General features: G+C 39.0%; 1 protein-coding gene across 3 annotated transcripts in view; it reads left to right on the top strand.

The window, feature by feature from the left end:
* Positions 1 to 24,145, top strand: part of LOC133562302 (zinc finger protein 516-like) — a 134,579-nt gene that overhangs the window by 93,643 nt on the left and 16,791 nt on the right. The window contains exons 4-5 of one of the 3 annotated variants that reach the window (XM_061916340.1): positions 7,029 to 7,133; positions 16,667 to 16,737. In XM_061916340.1, coding sequence (XP_061772324.1) covers positions 7,029 to 7,133; positions 16,667 to 16,737 — 176 coding nt within the window. Of the gene's footprint in view, positions 1 to 7,028; positions 7,134 to 13,847; positions 15,009 to 16,666; positions 16,738 to 24,145 lie in introns of those variants that run through there. The other 2 variants (XM_061916341.1, XM_061916339.1) reach the window with 2 other exon arrangements.

The raw sequence follows: 24,145 nt of genomic DNA, 5'->3' as shown, positions 1-24,145 counted from the left end.
ATAATGACACATTAGACATACTAATGATGCCTGCACTTGTCCACTACTCATGGTGCCTACCTCCACCGCTGCAGCCATGTTTCGGTGAGAATGTACGCTTACTTTGTGCACAGTACTGACCTTTATGACTTAATTTGGCCTCAAACGCAACACACAAGCTTTTGGAATGAACTCATGATGACAATGCCCAGCTTTTTGCATTATATTCACAGAAACAATCCCTGCTAAAAAAAAAAATGGATTAACAAAAAGTTAGGCTAGACAGAAAAGACATAGCGGTACTTTAAACTCAGCGACAACAACATTAAGGGCCTGACCTACTAAGATCCCACTAAAAATGTGCAATCTATAAAGTTGTGAATACTAAAGGGCATGTTGCTACTACTAAGACTGCATTTACAATTGATAACAAGTGCAAAAGTGGTACGTATCGGCCTATATAGAAAGACAATTATTGTGTGTATGCCGGCTGTCAGCATGGAGAAACTCTTTTGCCTCCACATGTCTGGCATCATATGGTCCTACCTGTAGCACAGGGCTAGGGAACCTATGGCTCTAGAGCCAGATGTGGCTCTTTTGATGACTGCATCTGGCTCTCAGATAAATCTTAGCTGACATTGTTTAACACAATAAGTAATGAATAATTCCGCTGGTAATCACAGTGTTAAAAATAACATTCAAAATATAAAACATTTTAATACATCCATCCATTTTCTACCGCACCTGTTCAAGAAGTCGCATTATTGGTAAAAAGTATTTTATTTATTTTTGGTTAGCTTCAGAATAAAAATCATATTAAAAATAATAGGAGACTTAATGTACTCTAAAAATGTTGTTATTAATTAAAAATGCATGCATTTATTTGTATTCAGTGTTTAAAAATATTATATGGCTCTCACGGAAATACATTTTAAAATATTTGGCTTTCATGGCTCTCTCAGCCAAAAAGGTTCCCGGCCCCTGCTGTAGCACATGGGTTCCCACACTACCGGATCTGGCCCGCCAAGCATCGACAATCATGTCATGTGGGACGTTCCAAATTATAAAAATACAAAGTGTTACATTTTTTTGTTAAATATGTCCTTTTCAGCCATTCAGGCAAATCATATTGTTGATGTAAATGCCCAAATCAGCTGTCCATATTTACTTTACAAATGAGAAGTGTGGGATACTTCTCTTGTTGCCTTATTTGTATTTGGCTTTGTTAAAGGCCTACTGAAATGAGATGTTCTTATTTAAACGGGGATAGCAGGTCCATTCCATGTGTCATACTTGATCATTTCGCGATATTGCCATATTTTTGCTGAAAGGATTTAGTAGAGAACATCGACGATAAAGTTTGCAACTTTTGGTGCTGATAAAAAAGCCGTGCCTGTACCGGAAGTCGCAGACGATGACGTCACAAGGGTGAGGGCTCCTCACGTCCTCACATTGTTTTTAATGGGAGCCTCCAGCAGCAAGAGCTATTCGGACTGAGAAAACAACAATTTTCCCATTAATTTGAGCGAGGATGAAAGATTTGTGGATGATGATATTGATAGCGAAGGACTAGAAAAAAAAAAAGATAAAATAAAATAAAAAGCGACAGCTACAGGCGGCGGCAGTGTGAGCATTTCAGATGTAATTAGACACATTTACTGGATAATTCTGGAAGAGCCCTTATCTGCTTATTATTTTAGTAGTGTTTTAGTGAGATTGTAAAGACATACCTCAAGGTCGGAGGGCTGTGGTGAACACGCAGTGTCTCAGAGAGAAGCCGAGGAGCCAAGCTCACAGCTGCCTTTTAAACAGCTACTGCGGGAGGATGAATAATCCAATGATGTCTCCGGTAAGATATATATATCACAATTTTCCCATCCAAAAACATGCTGGTTGACGTATAGAAACATGTTCGCTTGACCGCTCTGTGTTAAAGCTTTACAACAAACAAAGAAACACCGGCTGTGTCTCGGTGCTAAAGACAGCTGCAATACACCGCTTTCCACCAACAGCATTGTTCTTTATAGTCTCCATTATTAATTGAACTGATTGCAAAATATCTAGCAACACAGATGTCCAAATTACTGTGTAATTATGCGATGAAAAGAGACGACTTTCAGCCGTAACTGGTGCTGAGCTAATATTTCCTGACAGTCCGTGACGTCACGCGCGCGTGTCATCATTCCGCGACGTTTTCAACAAGAAAGTCAGCGGGAAATTTAAAATTGCAATTTAGTCAACTAAACCGCCTGTATTGGCATGTGTTGCAATGTTAATATTTCATTAATGATGTATAAATTATCAGACTGCGTGGTCGGTATTAGTGGGTTTCAGTAGGCCTTTAAATGTTTGGATACATTCAGTGTTTGGCGCAGCTGGACCGGAGCCATCGGCGAATAGAAAGAAGAAGACAAGAGACAGAGGGAAAAATAGTGGGGACAAGAGGGGGAAAAGACAACAACAACCTCTCGGGGGCTACAGTGGGTTAAAATAATTTGGCGAGTCCAAAAGTTTGGGGACCCCTACGGTAGCATTTGCCATGTCGTTGACATGCAGCAGACAAATATTATTTGTAACATATTTTCTGGGCTCAATTAAAGCACGATATGGACTCAGAAGACATTTTAATCTCGACAACAGAATTTACTTTTACTGAAGGTGCGCTCTGGGAAGTGCTGCGTTGTTTTGATGGTGCGTCTGGATAATTTTAGAAAATGTATATTGCAATAAGTTTTTTTATATAGTGAATATAATATTACAATAATATACATCCGATAGGAAAACATAATCACAATTACAAAAAAAACATGTTTTAAACACCCCCTAAAGCAGGGGTCACCAACGCGGTGCCTGCGGGCACCAGGTAGCCCGTAAGGACCAGATGAGTCGCCCGCTGGCCTGTTCTAAAAATAGCTCAAATAGCAGCACTTACCAGTGCCTCTATTTTTTTAAATTGTATTTATTTACTAGCAAGCTGTTCTCGCTTTGCTCGACATTTTTAATTCTAAGAGAGACAAAACTCAAATAGAATTTGAAAATCCAAGAAAATATTTTAAAGACTTGGTCTTCACTTGTTTAAATAAATGCATTTATTTTTTTACTTTGCTCCTTATAATTTTCAGAAAGACAATTTTAGAGAAAAAAATACTACCGTAAAAATGATTTTATGATTTTTAAACACATATACCTTTTTACCTTTTAAATTCCTTCCTCTTCTTTCCTGACAATTTAAATCAATGTTCAAGTACATTTATTTTTTTTTATTGTAAAGAATAATAAATACATTTTAATTTAATTCTTCATTTTAGCTTCTGTTTTTTCGACGAAGAATATTTGTGAAATGTTACTTCAAACATATTATGATTAAAATTAAAAAAAAATATTCTGGCAAATCTAGAAAATCTGTAGAATCAAATTTAAATCTTATTTCAAAGTCTTTTGAATTTCTTTTTAAATTTTTGTTCTGGAAAATCTAGAAGAAATAATGATTTGTTTTTGTTAGAAATATAGCTTGGTCCAATTTGTTATATATTATAACAAAGTTCAGATTGGATTTTAACCTATTTAAAACATGTCATCAAAATTCTAAAATTAATCTTAATCAGGAACAATTACTAATGATGTTCCATAAATTATTTTTTTCAAAAAGATTTGAATTAGCTAGTTTTTGTCTTTATTTTTTTGGTTGAATTTTGAATTTTAAAGAGTCAAAATTGAAGATAAACTATGTTTAAAAATTTTATTTTAATTTTTTCCGTGTTTTCTTCTCTTTCAAACCTTTCAAATAAGTGTTTTTTTTTCCGAATTTATTCTCTACAAAAAACCTTCCGTAAAAGGAAAAAAAAATGTACGACGGAATGACAGACAGAAATACCCATTTTTTTACATATATAGATTCATGTATTAAAGGTAAATTGAGCAAATTGGCTATTTCTGGCAATTTATTTAAGTGTGTATCAAACTGGTAGCCCTTCGCATTAATCAGTACCCAAGAAGTAGCTCTTGGTTTCAAAAAGGTTGGTGACCCCTGCCCTAAAGTCATCCAGCTGCTGTAAAATTATAAGATTAACGTTAATTGTTAAATAGATACAGTATGTGTGTCACGACGTGGGGTTTTTTGCAACTTACTGCGAGGATTTTTCTCCCAGGAAGCAAACGGACGATTCCGGACAGGGCTTGAACGTCGGAACATGATTTAATCCTGACTATCAAATAGGTACAAACAAAAAGGCGCACAAGGCTAATGCACCACCTAGCGCAGGAAAGGAAAGCTATCACTTTGAATAAACTATGGACAGGACAAAAACTCTCTAACTGTGGCATGAACAAACAAAAACTTACTTGGCAAGGCATGAAGCAAACAATCGCATGACACAAGCAATGACCCCAGATCGACTGACAGACGAAGACAGGCTTAAATACTGGCTCCTGATTAGAGACAGGTGTGTCCCAAATGCAAGAGGTAGGTGAAAATCATAAGTCGTCATGGGAACTAAAACAAACAAGGGTGCACAAAAACAGCAACTAATGGCGTCTTAAAACAAACAGAAAATAAAAACATGATCAAGAGTACATATCATTACAATGTGTAATATTGTTCTTACTGACAATCCAAATACGTTGACATGCACACATACGGAGGATTGTCTCTCCCTCGTTTGTCTTTGCAGTGTGATCGCCTTCTTTCTCACAGCCATTGGTGCATACAGTTACTGTGCCATTTTGCACAAATATTTTAAGGCGTACTAAATATAAACGCAAAACAGCGGCCGCAAAACAATTTCAGCATTGATAAATCACAGTGCATGTTCTAAATCAGCGGTTCTCAAATGGGGGTACGCGTACCCCTGGGGGTACTTGAAGGTATGCCAAGGGGTACGTGAGATATCTTTTAAATAGTAAAAATAGCAACAATTCAAAAATCCTTTATAAATATATTTATTGAATAATACTTCAACAAAATATGACTATAAGTTCATAAACTGTGAAAATAAAGGCAATATTCAGTGTTGACAGCTAAATTTTTTGTGGACATGTTCCATAAATATTAATGTTAAATTTTTTTGTGAAGAAATGTTTAGAAGTAAGTTCATGAATCCAGATGGATCTCTATTACAATTTCCAAAGAGGGCACTTTAAGTTGATGATTGCTTCTATGTGTAGAAATCTTTATTTATAATTGAATCACTTGCTTATTTTTCAACAAGTTTTTAGTTTTTTATATATCTTTTTTTCCAAATAGTTCAAGAAAGACCACTACAAATGAGCAATATTTTGCACAGTTATACAATTTAATAAATCAGAAACTGATAACATACTTATTTATCTCTTTTTTTCAACCAAAAATGCTTTGTTCTGATTAGGGGGTACTTGAATTAAAAAAATGTTCACAGGGGGTACACCACTTAAAAAAGGTTGAGAACCACTGTTCTAAATGATTATATTTAAATCTCCTCCTCCCAGTATTGTAGGTGTTCTGATAATCATCATCTGCATATAAATCGCTCATTTAACCTTCCTCTTGTGTTAGCTTTCTGTTACCATCTCTTATGTTAACGGGTCGGTTTTGACCCATGTCTTAAATCAGCTGTAAAATACACTAAAAACAATTATTTATCATCCAATTTGTTTCTCATCTCTTGGTTACCTCGTTAGGTTTCCTTATCCATGAAAATATTGGTTTTAATATTTTTGCTGTGGGCCATTGGGCCTTTTTTTGTCAGTATACCCCTCGATTTCAATTGAAAAAAATGGTAAAACGAACCTCAAGAGAATCGTATAAATAAAAAAAAGGTTGTTGTGTTACCTGACCATTACTGAGGGGTATTAGAACACATCTCTTGAATAAATTTGTTTTATTTATTTTTTCATTTTAATAATTTTAACATAGTAACAACTCTATACTGAATTGACCTCAAATGTCTGGACATTTTAGTTTTTAAATGCACAAAAGAACCACATCAATTTTGTTTGTTTTTGTACTGGATAACAAGGTAAAATGAGAATCCACTAAAGCTCACATGATTGGGAGAGGAGCTGGCCGTCAGTGTGTTCAGTTTTGGCTCTACTTAGTGCTTTATAGTCTTATTTTTATAACTGGGTCGAAACCGACCCTAACAACACCAAGGTAATAATTTCAACCAGAGCATTTTATAATTTAGTGAAACAAAAAAAAAAAGTTTTATTTTGTTGAAATAGAGGTTCCTGACAAAGTCAAAAAGCTTTGATTCATAAAAATAAATTTATGTGGTTCTTTTATGCATTTAAAAACTAAAACCCAAACACAAGACGAAGGTTAAGAGACAGGCTTTGTATAACGACTTTGCGCGCGCTATAAAGTTTGCACACTTTTTTTAAGCGCAAACCTTTAGTAGATCAGGCCCTAAGTATCTGGTGAGATCAAATACAGAAGTTGCTCTGACACGTGAAAAAATTTGGCAGAGGGATATTAGCTTGACAAAGTTTGCATGTCTCATGTAGATGTGATCATGCAAATATTAGAAACCCCTCTTAGGAGAAGGCAGTGGTTCCCATGCTTTCACTTTATTTTGAACACCACAAATATATTTGGTGGTACCATTTCGACTTTGCTCATTTACACGTTATTACGCACCATGAGTATAAAACGAATAAGCAGGATGGATCGGTGTTGTCAACTAAGCGATAGATTCTTGTTTTTGTTTCAAAAACAGCAAAAAGTCTAGTGAAAAAACTTCTGCCGACTGACACAATAGAACGTATCGCTCTTAACGAGCAGCGAGTGATGCTCTGCTCCTCTCACCCCTATTCAAAAGCAAATCCGTCTAAGGTAAGGCAGAAGTTAGTTCATCTGTAATTCTGAACATATTTGTTTTGCTTTTGAAGGTTTTTTGTAACTTTTTGCAAATGTCTGATGGCCAATTATGCAAATGTGAGGAAAATATATTGCAGTCCTTTGTATATCATTATTATGTTCCAATAATACAATATTAATAAACTGATGGTTATATTCCCCACAAGAAATACTTTTGATACAACATATATAATGTGCATTATTTGTCTGTCATCAGGGATGCTGAGGTCACTCATGCAGCAGGGACAACATTTCTGCCCCGAGTGCGGAAAGAGTTTCAGTCAACCCAGCCACCTGCGCACACATATGAGGTCCCATACAGGTAAATAACTTGGTACACTACACACTCACACACAACATTGCCGCCAATGTATTGTCATGGTAGGCCATTAGGCTGTAGATTAGATAGACCTATACAAACGTATGTAATCTTGTGCAAGGCTTTTTTAAAGACATCTTAAAAACGTTGGTGTTGGAGTTTGCAGCGTTTTATAATTGGATGGCATACCGTAAATACTGAAAGGGGTTTTTAAAGGCCGACTGAAATGAGATTTTCTTATTCAAACGGGGATAGCAGGTCCATTCTATGTGTCATACTTGATCATTTCGCAATATCGCCATATTTTTGCTGAAAGGATTTAGTAGAGAACATCGACGATAACGTTCGCAACTTTTGGTCGCTAATGAAAAAGCCTTGCCTGTACCGGAAGTAGCAGACGACGTGCGCGTGATGTCACCGGTGTGAGGGCTCCTCACATTCTCACATTGTTTATAATGTGAGCTACCAGCAGTAAGAGCGATTCGGACCGAGAAAGCGACGATTTTCCCATTAATTTGAGCGAGGCTGAAAGATTCGTGGATGAGGAAAGTTAGAGTAAAGCACTAAAAAAAAAAGAAAAAAAAAGAAACGGCGACAGCTCCAGGCGGCGGCAGTGGGAGAGTTTCAGATGTAATTAGACACATTTACTAGGATAATTCTGGAAAATCCCTTATCTGCTTATTGTTTTAATAGTATTTTAATGAGATTATAAAGTTATACCTGAAAGTCGGATGGCTGCGGTGAACGCCAGTGCTCTGAGAGAAGCCGAGGAGCCAATATCACAGCTGCCTTTTTGAGCTGCAGGATGAGGTCGCGTAATCCACTCAAGTCTCCGGTAAGAGCCGACTTAATATCATAATTTTCCCATCCAAAAACTTGCTGGTTGACATAGAGAAACATGTTCGCTTGACCGCTCTGTGTTAAAGCTTCACAACAAACAAAGAAACACCAGCTGTGTTTTGGTGCTAAAGACAGCTGCAATCCACTGCTTTCCACCAACAGCATTGTTCTTTATAGTCTCCATTATTAATTGAATGATGACGCGTCATCATTCTGCGACGTTTTCAACAAGAAACTCTGTCGGAAATTTAAAATTGTAATTTAGTAAACTAAACCGGCCGTATTGGCATGTGTTGCAATGTTAAGATTTCATTATTGATGTATAAATTATCAGACTGCGTGGTCGGTAGTAGTGGGTTTCAGTAGGCCTTTAATTTCGGTCATCAGGAAATATATTACAGAGACCTCAGTATGATGAAGTGAACTACATACCTTATGTCAGTGGTTCTCAACCTTTTTTCAGTGATGTACCCCCTGTGAAAATTTTTTAAATTCAAGTACCCCCTAATCAGAGCAAAGCATTTTTGGTTGAAAAAAAGAAAAGTAAAATACAGCACTATGTCATCAGTTTCTGATTTATTAAATTGTATAGCAAAATAGGGCTCATTTGTAGTGGTCTTTCTTGAACTATTTGGAAAAAAAGATATAAAAATAACTAAAAACTTGTTGAAAAAAAAACCAAGTGATTCAATAATAAATAAAGATTTCTACACATAGAAGTAATCATCAACTTAAAGTGCCCTCTTTGGGGATTGTAATAGAGATCCATTTGGATTCATGAACTTAATTCCAAACATTTCTTCACAAAAAAAGAAATCTTTAACGTCAATATTTATGGATCATGTCCACAAAAAATCTAACTGTCAACACTGAATGTTGCATTGTTGCATTGCTTTTCACAGTTTATGAACTTACATTCATATTTTGTTCAAGTATTGTTCAATAAATATATCTATAAATGATTTTTGAACTGTTGCTATTTTTAGAATATTAAAAAAAAATCTCACGTACCCCTTGGCATACCTTCAAGTACCCCCAGGGGTACGCGTACCCCCATTTGAGAACCACTGCCTTATGTAGTTTGGAATGTAAGTATTATAAAAATCATTTTAATCAAATGCAAAGTCGCAAATTGTGGGCAAGCCAACAAAAAGTAAATTATATATTAACTTGTGAAAAAAATAATTAATGAAATAAGAAAACTATGGTACATGTAAGAATCCAACAACATCATTTTTCAGTTTGTAAAATAATCCCCCAGCTCGTAATCATTCATGTATTAAAACATTTTCTGTCATTCGCATGACACCTGTTCACACACATCATCGCCTTCTCAGCTATTTATCCAGCCGGAGACAACTCATAAGTTAGAGTGAATAAATGCATGCAAGGATTCACACTCAACAATAATTCATTGTCGGACTCTCCGCGACATCCCTGCATGTACCCAAATAAATCAAAACTGATCTTTTTTGTTCGGTTGCGTGTGACAGCCAGTCTGTGAGTCCTACCCCGCCCTGGGCCGGGCAGCTGTCTCTATTTTTTAAACTGAAACATGTTTTTCTCTGGATACTGACCTGTGACAAATGGCATACATTATTAATCACATGTCAATTACAGAGATGGGATTGTGCATTCTAATGAAATAGGATAACATTTGTTCACACCTGTCTCATGAGTCCATAAGCATGCATCTCAGTGATATTTATTTGACGAATTCCACTAAAACAAAGTTCATACTTTATTTGTCCTCTTCTTTGGTCAAAGTTTGTGTGGGTCACAAAACTCTGTCCACATGAAAACACATTTGACTGACATCAAGAGCATGATAAAGCAACAGGTGGCATACTAACCCCCAAATGGAATGCCATTTTGGTCAGTCAGCAGCCTGAAGAAATATATTTTCAGCAATGGTAAATGTCGTAAAAAAGACTAATTATTAATGTACCAACAGAATGATAAAGCAAAAAACTACCACAAACATGACACAAACGTAACTAAATAGTTTTGGAAAGTCTTTACCAGTTCCAAAAAAGTCTTGCAAAGTTTATGTGACAGACTCATGCCGTCGTGTGGGTTCCCAGGACCATCAAGGAAGGACATTGCTTGAGCAGGTGTAGGCTTCTTTATTTTTCAATAAAGTAAATCTTTTTTCTGGTGACTTTTCAGTCGCCCACGTCGTCTGCCTCTTGCTCTCCCTTTTGCTCTCTTCCGCGTTGCATGTGCTGTGTCTTCTGGCTCTCGTGTCTCTCGCTCCTCTCGTTCCTCTTTCCCCTCTCGCGCTGTTGATGCCCTTTTATAGAGCAAGAGGAGATTCATCAATAGTGTACAAGTGCGCGACCCTCGCACCTGATCTCGATTGGGGCGTCGCTCCCGGCACGCCCCGCCTCGCCGCTCGCCGTCCACGCCTCCATCTTGGGCCGGGCTCTGGTGTGCTCTGCCCCGCCGTCGGGCCGCTAGCCCCACCTCTCCACATACCTACATCGCCAGACGCAAGCCCTAACTCGGACCGGCTAAGCCAACTCCCCCCCTCCCCTTTTTGAAGGGGCGGGAAATGAAGACTGCCACCTGTGCCCCCGGTCTTCTCTTCATTTTTCCTTTTCACTTGTTCTTCTTCTCTGTCTTCCTCCTTGTCTTTATCTTCCTCCTTGTCTTTCTCCTTGTCTTTGTTTTCTTCTTCCACCACCACCACTTCTTCTTCTTCTTCTTCTTCTTCTTCCACCACTTTTCTTCTTCTTCCACCGCCACTTCTTCTTCTTCCACCACCACTTCTTCCACCACCACTTCCTCTTCCACCGCTTCTTCTTCCACCACTTCTTTAGGGGGGCATTTGCTGCCATCCACCTGGTCCGCCAGCACCTGCAGGAGTCGCAACTGTTGGCGGGACTCCTCGAACCGCTGCCGGCTGCCTGCCGCCAGCTGCGTGAACACGCCCACGAGATCCCACAGGAGATTGTCCTCCCTCGCCTCCGATGGTCCTTCCAGGTTGGGCGCCAAATGTGACAGACTCATGCCGTCACATGGGTTCCCAGGACTGTCAAGGAAGGACATTGCTTGAGCAGGTGTAGACTTCTTTATTTTTCAATAAAGTAAATCTTTTTCTGGTGACTTTTCAGTCGCCCGCGTCGTCTTACTCTTGATCCCTCTCGCTCTTGGTCTTTTCTGCGTTGCTTGCGCTGTGTCTTCTGGCTCTCGCGTCGCTTGCTCCTCTTGTTCCTCTTTCCCCTCTCGTGCTGCAAATGCCCTTTTACAAAGAGAGAGGAGATTCATCAATAGTGTACAGGTGCGTGACCCCTGCACCTGATCTCGATTGCGGCGTCGCTCCCGGCAGGCCCCGCATCGCCGCTCTCCGTCCACGCCTCCCGAAGACAAGAAGGCAGACAGCGGTGAAGAGGAGGCGCCCCCTGCTGAGGAGACAGATGCACAGCCGGTGGAACGTATAGCTGAAGAGGAAGAAGATTATGATGAAGAAGTTGAAGAAAGGTACATTGAAGAAGAAGTTTACGTTGATGATAATGAAGTTTATGTTAAAGAACAAGATGAAGAAGAAGTTTATTATGAAGAAGTTTACGTTGAAGAAGTATACATTGATGATGAAGTTTACGGTGATGAGGAAGTTTACGTTGCTGATGATGAAGATTATGATGATGATGAAGATTACGATGATGATGAAATTTATGATAAAGAAGAGGAGGAAGAAGTCGAAGAGGACGAAGAAGAAATCAAAGAGGACGAATAAGAAGTCAAAGAGGACGAAGAAGAAGTCACAGAGGACAAAGAAAAAGTCAAATAGGATGAAAAAGAAATGAAAGAGGACGAAGAAGAAGTTGAAGATGAAGAAGTTAAAGATGAAGAAGAAGAAAAAGAAGTTAAAGATTATGAAGTAAAAGAAGTTAAAGATGAAGAAGAAGAAGTCAAAGAATAGAAGTTGAAGTTCAAGAAAATTATAAAGAAAAAGGAAAAGACAAAGAAGATAAAAAAAGGAAAAGACAAAGAAAAAGGAAGTGACAAAGAAAAGGTCAAAGAGGACGAAAAAGAAGAAGACCAAGGAAAAGGTCAAAGCGTATGAAGAAAAGGACAAAGAAGAAGAAGACAAAGAGAAGTTCAAAGAGAACAAAGAAAAGGTCCAAGAGGACGAAGAAGAGAAGGACAGCTGGCCGTGCCAGTTTGTTCCCCCGCCCCTTCAAAAAAAAGGAGTTGTCTCAACCGGATGGAATCCTAGCTTGCGTCTGGCAATGGAGGACTGTGGAGAGGCGAAGCTGACGGCGGGAAAGGACACGCTTTGGCCCTGCTCAAGATGGTGGCCAGGAGGCGGAGAATGCGGCGGAACAAAGAGGCGGGGCGTGCCGGGAGCGACGCCGCAGCAATCGAGATCAGGTGTGTGGCTCACACACCGGCTCACAATCTCCTCGTAGTGTATAAAAGGGGAGAAGGAGGAAAGATCAGGGAAGAAGAGGTGGAGTGTCCGCAGCAGATACAGCAGTGCCGAAAGAAACAAGAACGATCCGTGAATGAGCCCCAGGCGAGGACGACGTTAACGGCAGCTGAAAAGCCGACCCGAACGAGCAGCGGAGAAAGAGCTAAAAAGCGACCTGATCGACACAGAAGCTTTCTTATTTGAAAAAATAAAATAGTCAAACCTGCTCAACCAGATGTCCTTCCTGGGTGGTCCACGCAACTCCCACTACGACGGCAAGAGTCGTTCACAATTCTCAAAACGTACTTTTACACACACTGAAATCTTTTAACCAAGGTTTACCTAAAAATTAAATCAAATACACAGACGCACAGTATACCCTTTTAGCAGAAGAAAAAATAAAAATTCTTATGGGTTCTTCAGAGCAAAATTATTTTATTATTGTATTTAAATGTCTATCTTTTTCTGTTTTAATGTTTTAAGTTTTTATATTGTTTTTTTAATGATAAAAACAAAGCGGGTGTTGTAGGCTTCCTGTTTATGTGATGTCACGCAAGTTCACTTCCTGTTGGAGACACGTTGTTGTCATATTTCTCTAAGTATAGCGCAATCACTTTGTTCTAAGAGAGCGCAGCCTGGTAGGTTCAATGTGCACAAATAAATATCTTAGTTTCTCAAACAGAAATGTGTTTGTACACGTTTTATTTGCAATATGATGTTTCTCAATAGGGAACGACATCAATGTATCTTGTATTCATGTTGTTATTTAAGCTACCTGGCGCATGAGTAAATAAAAGTGCAGTTATCAGTCAAGGTTTTAAAATCATTTTATTTTTAAAACTGTAATACTAATGGTCAGAAGTTTTACCGCAGTTTAATATTAATACTGTTTACTGTTGCATGTTTAATTTAAACTGATCAGAGATCTGATGAGCCAAATGGTTGTATTCTGTATTGTTTGTGAACATTTGTTAAAGCAGTTGTCCTACGCAGATATCAACACATGTTCTGTTTGCAAAGCTGTTACTATATTATTGTGATTTACATATTATTGTGATTTACATATTTTCTGCCATCTATTCCAACCTAATCCTTGCAAAAAATATGTCATTTTGACTGAATTAGTTTTGAAATTACAAACGTACTTTCACAATATTTAGATTTTAATGTATTCACATAATTATGAAGGAGCCTTGTAATTCTTTGTCTTTATTCTTGTAATATTTTTTTTTATATGTGGCTAGGGCTGAGTGATATTGCAAAAAAAATAATGGTACATTTTCTCATATCATCTGATCTTGATTAATGTCACAATTGTTTATATTGTTTTGAGTCTGCCAGTCTTAAAACTTCTGTACTAAAAACCCAAGAAACTAGAGATTAGTTAGGTCCTCGTAACCCTATTTTCTCAGACAAATGTTCTTTATCCATCATTTCAGTCACATTTCGGTTCTCTACAGAAATTCCTCTCTGGTCAACAAAAGCACCATGAAGACTCTAGCCGGAACTCTCATTCAACCCTTTTTTGACTCTGCATGCACCTCCTGGTACCCCAGCACCTCCAAAACCCTCAAATCTAGACCCCAATAATCCCAGAACAAGCTAGTTAGGTTACTTCTAGACCTCCACCCCAGATCACACCTCACTCCTACTCACTTCTCAAAAGTGGGCTGGCTCAGGGTGGAGGACAGAGGACAACAACTTGCACTGAGCCTAGTCTATAAAATTTGCTGATACCAAAGTACATGTCAAACTACTTCCATAACGTAGATGACCGCCATAACCACAACACTAGGGGGAGCTCACTAACCACGTTAAACCCAGATTTTTATCTAATAAAGGTCTTAACTCATTCTCCTTCTGTGTCACATCAATATGGAATGCACTCTCAACAGGTGTAACAGAATGTGCATCTCTATCCTCCTTCAAAACCGCACTAAAAGAACACCTCCAGGCAACTACAACCCTAGACTAACACCCTCCCTCCACCACATCCCACCTCACCGGATTGTAAATTATCAAATACAAATCAAATGTATATACTTGTTCTTATGCTTTCTAAGCTCACTATGTTCACTGCTTGCTGTACATATACTACAAAGTCAGACCTACACTATTACAATGTCCATTTTTCAGATGATATAATCCCACCTCCCGGATTGTAAATAATGTAAATAATTAAATATATATACTCTGATGATTAACTTGTGTGATGACTGTATTATGCTGATTGTATATATTTGTACCATGAATTGATTAACGTGGACCCCGACTTAAACAAGTTGAAAAACTTATCCGGGTGTTACCATTTAGTGGTCAATTGTACGGAATATGTACTGAACTGTGCAATCTACTGATAAAAGTTTCAATCAATCAATCAAACATCACGTAAATTTCCGTCTTTCTACCATTAATAGTAGTTTTAATTGGCCAAATCTGTGATTCCGACCACGGTCTGTTACCTCTGAAATTATAGGGCCCGAAATAACTCCAAGTTACTGTTAACATTTATTTCGCTGCTCTCAGCTGGCGTTTAGCTACAAGTTCAGTCATTCTGTTCATATCCATGTTTTCTGTTTGTAACTGCAAATGGAGCGGGAAAGGTCGACTCTGATTGGCTATTGTCGCACACATCGGCACCATGTTTTAATCAAGTTAATTGATATACAGAGGGGCAACAAAGTATTTAGTCAGCCTCCGATTGTGCAAGTTCTCCCACTTAAAATGATGACAGAGGTCTGTAATTTTCATCATAGGTACACTTCAACTGTGAGAGACAGAATGGGGAAAAAACTCCAGGAATTCACATTGTAGGAATTTTACCAAAAAGTTATATTTTGGTTTCATCTGACCACATGACATTCTCCCGATCCTCGGCTGTATCATCCATTTATCCATTTTGGTATAAACTCAACTCGTCGTGTTTGGAGGAGGAAGAATACTGAGTTGCATCCCAAGAACACCATACCTACTGTGAAGCATGGGGGTGGAAACATCATGCTTTGGGGCAGTTTTTCTGCTAAGGGGACAGGACGATTGATCCGTGTTAAGTAAAGAATGAATGGGGCCATGTATCTTGAGATTTTGAGCCAAAACCTCCTTCCATCAGTGAGAGCTTTGAATGGTTGACCAAATACTTATTTTCCACCATAATTTACAAATAAATTCTTTAAAATTCCTACAATGTGAATTCCTGGATTTTTTCCCCACATTCTGTCTCTCACAGTTGAAGTGTACCTATGATGAAAATTACAGACCTCTGTCATCATTTTAAGTGAGAGAACTTGCACAATCGGTTGCTGACTAAATACTTTTTTGCCCCACTGTATGCTTTCAGCTGAGAACTGTGAGCAATCTGAAATGTATCAATATTATCGATCCATAATCATATACTCGTGGCCCTACTATTCCTTAGTATATGTTTGTTTATATGTTCATTGTATTGTCTTAGACTTTCCCGTTTTACGTACTCTTCCATTTCATAGCTTTCCATTCTGTTTCCACCCCAGCTTCTTCCTTCCACTTGAACTTCCTATCTCACAATTAGATCATCCTTTTCTCCGGCACCTCTTTTAAAAGTTCCTTTTCATTTTGGCCTCGTTATTTTCTTCCCTTCTCTCTGAATTCCTATGCTCACATGCTTCCTCCCCTACTTTGCTTGTCGCCGGCTCATCCCGTGCCTCTCCTGTCCTGTCCCGTCCATCAAGTGAGATTGAAGTGATCATAGCAGACAGTCAGATAAATAGCTTCTTTATGGAGAGTGTGAATGATATGTGGCACCGCCAGTGATTCTAAGTGACAGAGGCCAAATGGTAAGTGATGCAAAGCTCAGCTTCCCCTAAGCCCTATTGTAAACACACACACACACACACAGCACATTAACACACACTCACGCCCATGCACAGGCTCTGTAAACACTCGCCAAGACTGTAATTAATGTTGTCACCGACGATTGTCCTCAGCTTGGACGTGCGCACGCAGAAAAGGCCAGCCACCCTGAGGCCTCTATTAACATGCGTCATATTAAATCACTGACTTGGCTCCACCAAGTTCCATCGCCATCATCATCACCATCATCATCACCTTCACCATTATCATTACTGCCAACCCACCCTCCATTTCAATGGTGGTGAAAGCAAAGCTGCATCGTGTGGCTGGTGGCAGGAGGAGAAAATAAAATGCTTGTGTGAGTCTTGGTAGAGCTTTTAACCGAATGCCCCTTCCTCCCCCTTCCTCTTCCACCTCTCCCACCCCCGTCTTCCTCCTTCTCCCTTCACAGTTGGGTTTGATTTTAATGGACTCCACAGAGGTACTGATGCTCACACCACCGCTTCTGAAGCTCCCAAACAAGTATGTGGCACAATGGTTTATCATTCGGCACCACCATTGCTTCTGCATGTGCGTGTGGTGTTGTTTTTGTTGCACCTGTCTGCATGTTGTGTCACGCTGTCAACTTCCACAGCATTTTCAATCCTGCTTTTGCTGTTTTCTTTTTCACACGACTGCATTGACACATGGCATCCTCAAATAAGATTGTACTTTTAAGCAATCATATCCAACATCAGTAAGTGCACATTTGCACAACAGTAATGAGAATACAGTTGAATCGTTCTATAAACTCTGTTTCCATATGAGTTGGGAAATTGTGTTAGATGTAAATATAAACGGAATACAATGATTTGCAAATCTTTTTCAACCCATATTTAGTTGAATGCACTACAAACCAGTGTTAATTTTGACAGCAAAATTTGATTTAGTTTTAGTCATAGTCTTTTGACTAAAATTACATTTAGTTTTAGTCATAATTTAGTTATTTAAATTGTTTTAGTCTAGTTTTAGGTGACGAAATAGGTTGATTGGCAACACTAAATTGGCCCTAGTGTGTGAATGTGAGTGTGAATGTTGTCTGTCTATCTGTGTTGGCCCTGCGATGAGGTGGCGACTTGTCCAGGGTGTACCCCGCCTTCCGCCCGATTGTAGCTGAGATAGGCGCCAGCGCCCCCCGCGACCCCGAAAGGGAATAAGCGGTAGAAAATGGATGGATGGATGGATGGATAGTTTTAGGTGACGAAATATCATAAGATTATAGTCGACGAAAACTACAGTAGATTTAGTCGACTAAAGGGTAATATGTAAATTTTCCCTTCAATTTATGAAAGTCAAAGCAAAACAGCAATCACCGATACAAGTCGTATTTTGATGAAAATCATGTCTCAAATTTAGTATTTCACGAGTAAGCCGTGTAATAAACGGGATAACGTCGAGTGGGTTGTATGTTGTGGAAAATGGGTACCTGTGTGTGGATTTTGGGGTGATTCAACTGTAAATGTCGCATCAAGTTTGTTGTGTTTTTCACTGCCTCTTGTTATCTTTGACGTCAAATATAAAATTTCCCCATATGTCCTCTCTCCTCTTCCTCCCCGGCGTTGACATGTTGTCTTCTGCAGCGCATTCCCGGGTCAGTCTCAAACGCAAACTACGTTTACGTAACTTCCTTACCACGTCGCTCTGATTGGTTCTCTTCCCAACTCCTCCCGCCTCTTCCTAACCAAATGAGTTCCGATTGGATCTCGTCTCTGGCAGACATTTTCGTCTCGTTTTTATTCGTTGACGAATATGTCAATACACCTCGTCATCGTCTTAGTCCACATAAATTATTTTTTATTTAGTTATTGTCTCGTTTTAGTCAAAAAAAAAGGTTGTTGACGATAACTATGACGAAACTGCTACAAACACAAGATATTTGATGTTCAAACTCATAAATTTTTTTTTTTTTTTGGGAAATAATAAATAACTTAGAATTACATGGCTGCAACACGTGCCAAAGTAGTTGGGAAAGGGCATGTTCACCACTGTGTTACATCACCTTTTCTTTTAACAACATTCAATAAACATTTGGGAACTGAGGAAACTAATTGTTGAAGCTTTGAAAGTGGAATTCTTTCCCATGCTTGTTTTATGTAGAGCTTCAGTCGTTCAACAGTCCGGGGTCTCCGCTGTCGTATTTTACGCTTCATAATGCGCCACACATTTTCGATGGGAGACACGTCTGGACTGCAGGCAGGCCAGGAAAGTACCCACACTCCTTTACTACGAAACCACGCTGTTGTAACACGTGGTTTGGCATTGTCTTGCTGAAATAAGCACAATAACGTTGCTTGGATGACAACATATGTTGCTCCAAAACCTGTATGGACCTTTCAGCATTAATGGTGCCTTCACAGATGTGTAAGTTACCCATGCCTTGGGCACTAATGCACCCCCATACCATCACAGATGCTGGCTTTTGAACTTTGCGCCTATAACAATCCGGATGGTTATTTTCCTCTTTGTTCTGGAGGACACCACGTCCACAGTTTCCAAATATAATTTGAAATGTGGACTCGTCAGACCACAGAACACTTTTCCACTTTGTATCAGTCCATCTTAGATGATCTCGGGCCCAGCGAAGCCAGCGGTGTTCCTTGGTGTTGTTGATAAATGGGTTTTGTTTTGCATAGCAGAGTTTTAACTTGCACTTAGAGATGTAGCAACCAACTGTAGTTACTGACAGTGGTTTTATGAAGTGTTTCTGAGCTCATGTGGTGATATTCTTTACACACTGATGTCGGCTTTTGATGCAGTACCGCCTGAGGGCTCAAAGGTCCGTAATATCATCGCTTATGTGCAGTGATTTCTCCAGATTCTCAGAACCTTTTGATTATTTTACGGACCGTAGATGGTAAAATCCCTAAATTCCTTGCAATAGCTCGTTGAGAAATGTTCTAAAACTGTTCGACAATTTGCTTACAAAGTGGTGACCCTCGCCCTATCCTTGTTTGTGAATTACTTAGCATTTCATGTAAGCTGCTTTTATACCCAATCATGGCACCCACCTGTTCCCAATTAGCCTGCACACCTGTGGAATGTTCCAAATAAGTGTTTGAAGAGAATTTCTCAACTTTATCAGTATTTATTGCCTCCTTTCCCAACCTCTTTGTCACGTGGTGCTGGCATCAAATTCTAAAGTTAATGATTATTTGCAAAAAAAAAAAATGTTTATCAGTTTGAACATCAAATATGTTGTGTTTGTAGCATATTCAACTGAATAAGGGTTGAAAATGATTTGCAAATCATTGTATTCGGTTTATATTTACATCTAACACAATTTCCCAACTCATATGGAAACGGGGTTTGTAATTTTCCGGGCCGGGTGGCTCAGGTGGTAGAGCTTAAGGGTTACAGGTTCGATGACAGATTCCACCATTCCTAGTCAGGGCCGCTCTCACTGTGGCTACAATGTAGCTTACTATGTGAAGTGAATGAATGTTGGGTTCTTAGTTCTCTGTGAAGCGCTTTGATCCATTTATATAATTTTCATTTAAAAACAACGCTATTGGTTTAAAAAAAAAAACAATACAAAACAGGCACATTAAGATTGAAATAAAATGTCCAAGATTTGAGAAATGTTTTTACAGTTAAGCCCAAAATTATTTACACCATAGTCAAACCTGAGTAATGAAGTAGTTCTCATTTAACAACACTCTATGTTATGTGTTCACAAACACAGTTCTATTTAATATTAATATAGTACGTAAAGAAATAGGGAAATAGTTATGTGGACTGGGCAGTAAAATACGTACAGTAGGTGCAGGGATGCATAGTTTCGGGTCTCGGTTTAGTTCAAGGACCCTTAGTGTATAGATGTCTGAAACGTCACTAACACGTTCTCTTCCTGAAAATATACCTAACAATCATTTTCCATTTTATCGGATGGACAGGCATACAAAAAATGTACATTTTAATCACTTATTTTGCATGTTTTGTTGCCCCAGTCCAGGGATTTTCAAACAGTGGTATGTGTACCACGAGTGGTATGCAGGCTTCATTTAGTGGTACGCCAAGTAATCCCTTGATTAAAGTACAGCGTTATATTTTCCTATATTCAAACGCAGTGTTCCTGTTCAAACTGTATGTAATGGTACAGTGACTGAAAATATCAAATTAAATTGTAAAATAAAATGTGTGCATTATTTTTAATGACTACGTTGGCCTTGTAAGCTACTATATTTGAATGTTGGTCATTACGGTGGTGCCTGGAGCGCCAAATTTTCTGAGCTGGTACTTGGTGAAAAAAATTGTTTGAGAACCACTACCTTAGTATTTGATTACTTCAAAACTAATATAGTTAATATTATGAGGAAAATATAAATACATTTCCGGGCTTCCCTGCACTTCCATCCCCTCTTCCATGGACGCCATAGCCTGTTTCCTCATGCTCTTTTAGCATTTCAAGCATCTTGAGGGATATTTTATATGTCCTGCATGTGTTCTTTGCTCAGTGTTAGTGAGTTAAGAGTTAATTTCAGTATAATTTATGTATAAGTTCTGACTTACACTAAATCAGAGTTGTCGGAATGAAACTTCTTCATAACTCGGCTGTGTTGGAGCAACTATTTATTGAACTTTCACAGTATCATGTTTGACCCGCTCGACAGCCATTGCTTTCGGGGGGGGGTTGCCCACATTTGAGGTCCTCTCCAAGGTTTCTCATCGTCATCATTGTCCCTGGCGTCCCACTGGGTGTGAATTGTCCTTGCCCACTGGGTGTGAGTTTTCCTTGCCCTTATGTGGGTTCTTCCGAGGATGTCGTAGTCGTAGTGGTTTGTATAGTCCTTTGAGACATTTGTGATTTAGGGCTATATAAATAAACATTGGTTGATTGATTGATTGAACTCGAGAACCACCTGAATCTTTACGAGGCAAAATGTAATTATTTTAGATGTAATTTTAAATTTAAAGGCCTACTGAAATGAGATTTTCACATTTAAACGGGGATAGCAGGTCCATTCTATGTGTCATACTTGATCATTTTGCAATATTGACATATTTTTGCTGAAAGGATTTAGTAGAGAACATCCACGATAAAGTTCGCAACTTTCGGTGCTAAGAGAAAAGCCCTGCCTCTACCGGAAGTCGCAGACGATGACGTCACAATTGTGATGGCTCCTCACATATTCACATTGTTTTTAATGGGAGGCTCCAACAAAAAGTGCTATTCGGACCGAGAAAACGACAATTTCCCTATTAATTTGAGCCAGGATGAAAGGTCCGTGTTTGAGGATATTGATAGCGACGGACTAGAAAAGAAAAGAAAAAAAACAGTAAAAAAATAAAACGAGATTGCATTGGGCCGGATTCTGATGTTTTTAGAGACATTTTGTTACGCCTGTGTGGCATCGTGGTGCCGGGTTTGATTCCCCTCGTGGATGCGTCAACAAGTGAACACAGCAAAGGTAAGATATGAACAATTTATTTACCGAAAAGGATCTATGAAACAAAACACTGGTGCTAATAAAAGGCAAATCAAAGACGCTAGTATGAAAGCTAGGATATACAACGGTGAGAACTAAACTGGCACGTAGGCACATAAAACAGTAAAACAAAACATACAGCATGAGAGCTGGAATGAACAAATGGCTTAGCGTGAAAAGCTAGCGAGAATATACATACGTGACAGAGTGCAGGCGTAACTCGTTGCGTGGAAGCAAATTATGAACCCGGAAAGAATAATGAAAAGGGACGGGCTTAAATAGGGAAGTAATCAAAAAGTGACAGGTGTGCAGAAACCGGGATTAGCAGGTGGGATCAATGAGCAACCATGGTGACTGACTAAACAGGAAGTAAGAGGGTAGAACGAGGGAGTGATACAACAACTGGAAGTATAAACAATAATATGTGATGATCCCAGTAGCGGATCGCAACACATTTACTAGGATAATTCTGGGAAATCCCTTATCTTTCTATTGTGTTGCTAGTGTTTTAGTGAGTTTAATATTACCTGATAGTCGGAGGGGTGTCTCCACGGGTGTCTTGACGCGCAGTGTCTCAGGAGAGTCGACGGCACAAGCTCAGCTTTTCTCCAGTAAGAAGCGACTTTTTAACCATAATTTTCTCACCGAAACCTGCTGGTTGACATTCCGTCGTGATCCATGTTGGCTTGACTGCGCTCTGATCCATAGTAAAGTTTCACCTCCAGGAATTTTAAACAAGGAATCACCGTGTGTTTGTGTGGCTAAAGGCTAAAGCTTCCCAACTCCATCTTTCTACTGTGACTTCTCCAATATTAATTGAACAAATTGCAAAAGATTCAGCAACACAGATGTCCAAAATACTGTGTAATTATGCTGTTAAAGCAGACGACTTTTAGCTGTGTGTGTGTGCAGTGCTCATACTTCCTAAAAACCTGTGACGTCTTGCGTACACGTCATCATTACACGATGTTTTCAAGACGAAACTCCCGGGAAATTTAAAATTACAATTTAGTAAACTAAAAAGGCCGTATTGGCATGTGTTGCAATGTTAATATTTCATCATTGATATATAAACTATCAGACTGCTTGGTGGGTAGTAGTGGGTTTCAGTAGGCTTTTTCACGGAAAAAAAATATATATTTATAATGCATTACAAATAATACAACTGTTATGTTTTAGCTGTTTTGTTATGTTTTCCCATTTATTTGGGAGCGAAATACCTGTGAAAAAAAGAAAAACATGACTTTGTTATTATATTTACATTCCTCTCATTACCCATATCATGTCACACTGTAATCAATCAAATTGCATTCAACCAAAAGCTTATGTTTGCATTAATAATAAATCAGCCCAAGTGGGCAGCTAATCAAGTTTATTTTTTAACATTTTAAATGACATGTTACACTTTTACATGTGCCGTGTGATAAATCATCAGTGTAGGATTTATTGGGCGCTGCAGTCAAAGGTGGAGACAATAAATAAAAATCCTGTGTATTATCAGAGCATACATATGCAAAATATAGCAGCCTTCCATCCATTAATGCCTGGCCTTAGTTTTCGGAGTCAGTCACAAAGACAAGAATTGAGGCCGAGTCGGGAACAGAAGTAAATCTGCTCTGCTTTGACATTCGCTTGTACACGCTGCACCTTCAACTTTATTAATCACGCCGATACACACACCCCACATGACTGAGATTTACCGCCCGCTATATGAATGATGGGAGCAGGCGTCTGGCGGAGGGGTCCAATTAGATGCAGTGTTGACGCTGCTTTACGGTGACGATAACCTTTAGTATAATGTAGCGCGGCGGTCCCGTCAGCCATGTTTCCTCACCGGGCGACGTCGCCCAGGTTCTCGCTTTGCTCTCACGTCCAATCCTCACCTTCTTTTCCTACTGTTTTATTATATTCCTTTATGATTAATTATACCTATTTTGTTGTTATCGCTCTCTTCCTCAAACACCTCCCCCCCCTCTCTTTCTTTCTCAATGTTGTGCTTCTGATGATGTATGATAACAGCTATATTTCCGTGTGTCTTCTTCGGGGAAAATGGCGGGGGAAGGGCACGGGGACTCATTTGTTTTCCCGCTTTGATATTCTTCCATTTATCAAAATGATAATTAGGTGCAATTAAATGGCAATCTCATTTGTTTTGTTCAGGTGTGAGATGAATATTTTTTATTATTCTTCCCTTCTTTTTTTTTTTTTTGCTGAGGTCTGTTATCTGTCCCATTGTAGGTCAGTCTAATTAGTGTGTGTGTGTGTGTGTGTGTTTGTGTGTGTACACGTGTGTGTGTGTGTGTCAGGGGCACTGAGCGGTCTAGTTGATTGAGTGAAGAGCATGGAGATAAAACTAAGACTGCTTAGACAGAATGCAAGGAAGCAACCAGAAGTGTGTAAAACAATGCCATTGTATTCAGTCCTGAACTATAAGAACATAAGTATTCTGTGACATACCTCTTTAA

The sequence above is a fragment of the Nerophis ophidion genome, linkage group LG11, assembly GCF_033978795.1.
Source record: "Nerophis ophidion isolate RoL-2023_Sa linkage group LG11, RoL_Noph_v1.0, whole genome shotgun sequence".
Lineage (NCBI taxonomy): Eukaryota > Metazoa > Chordata > Actinopteri > Syngnathiformes > Syngnathidae > Nerophis > Nerophis ophidion.
The sequence above is the reverse complement of the archived record's forward strand: the minus strand, read 5'-3'. Positions and strand labels throughout refer to the sequence as shown.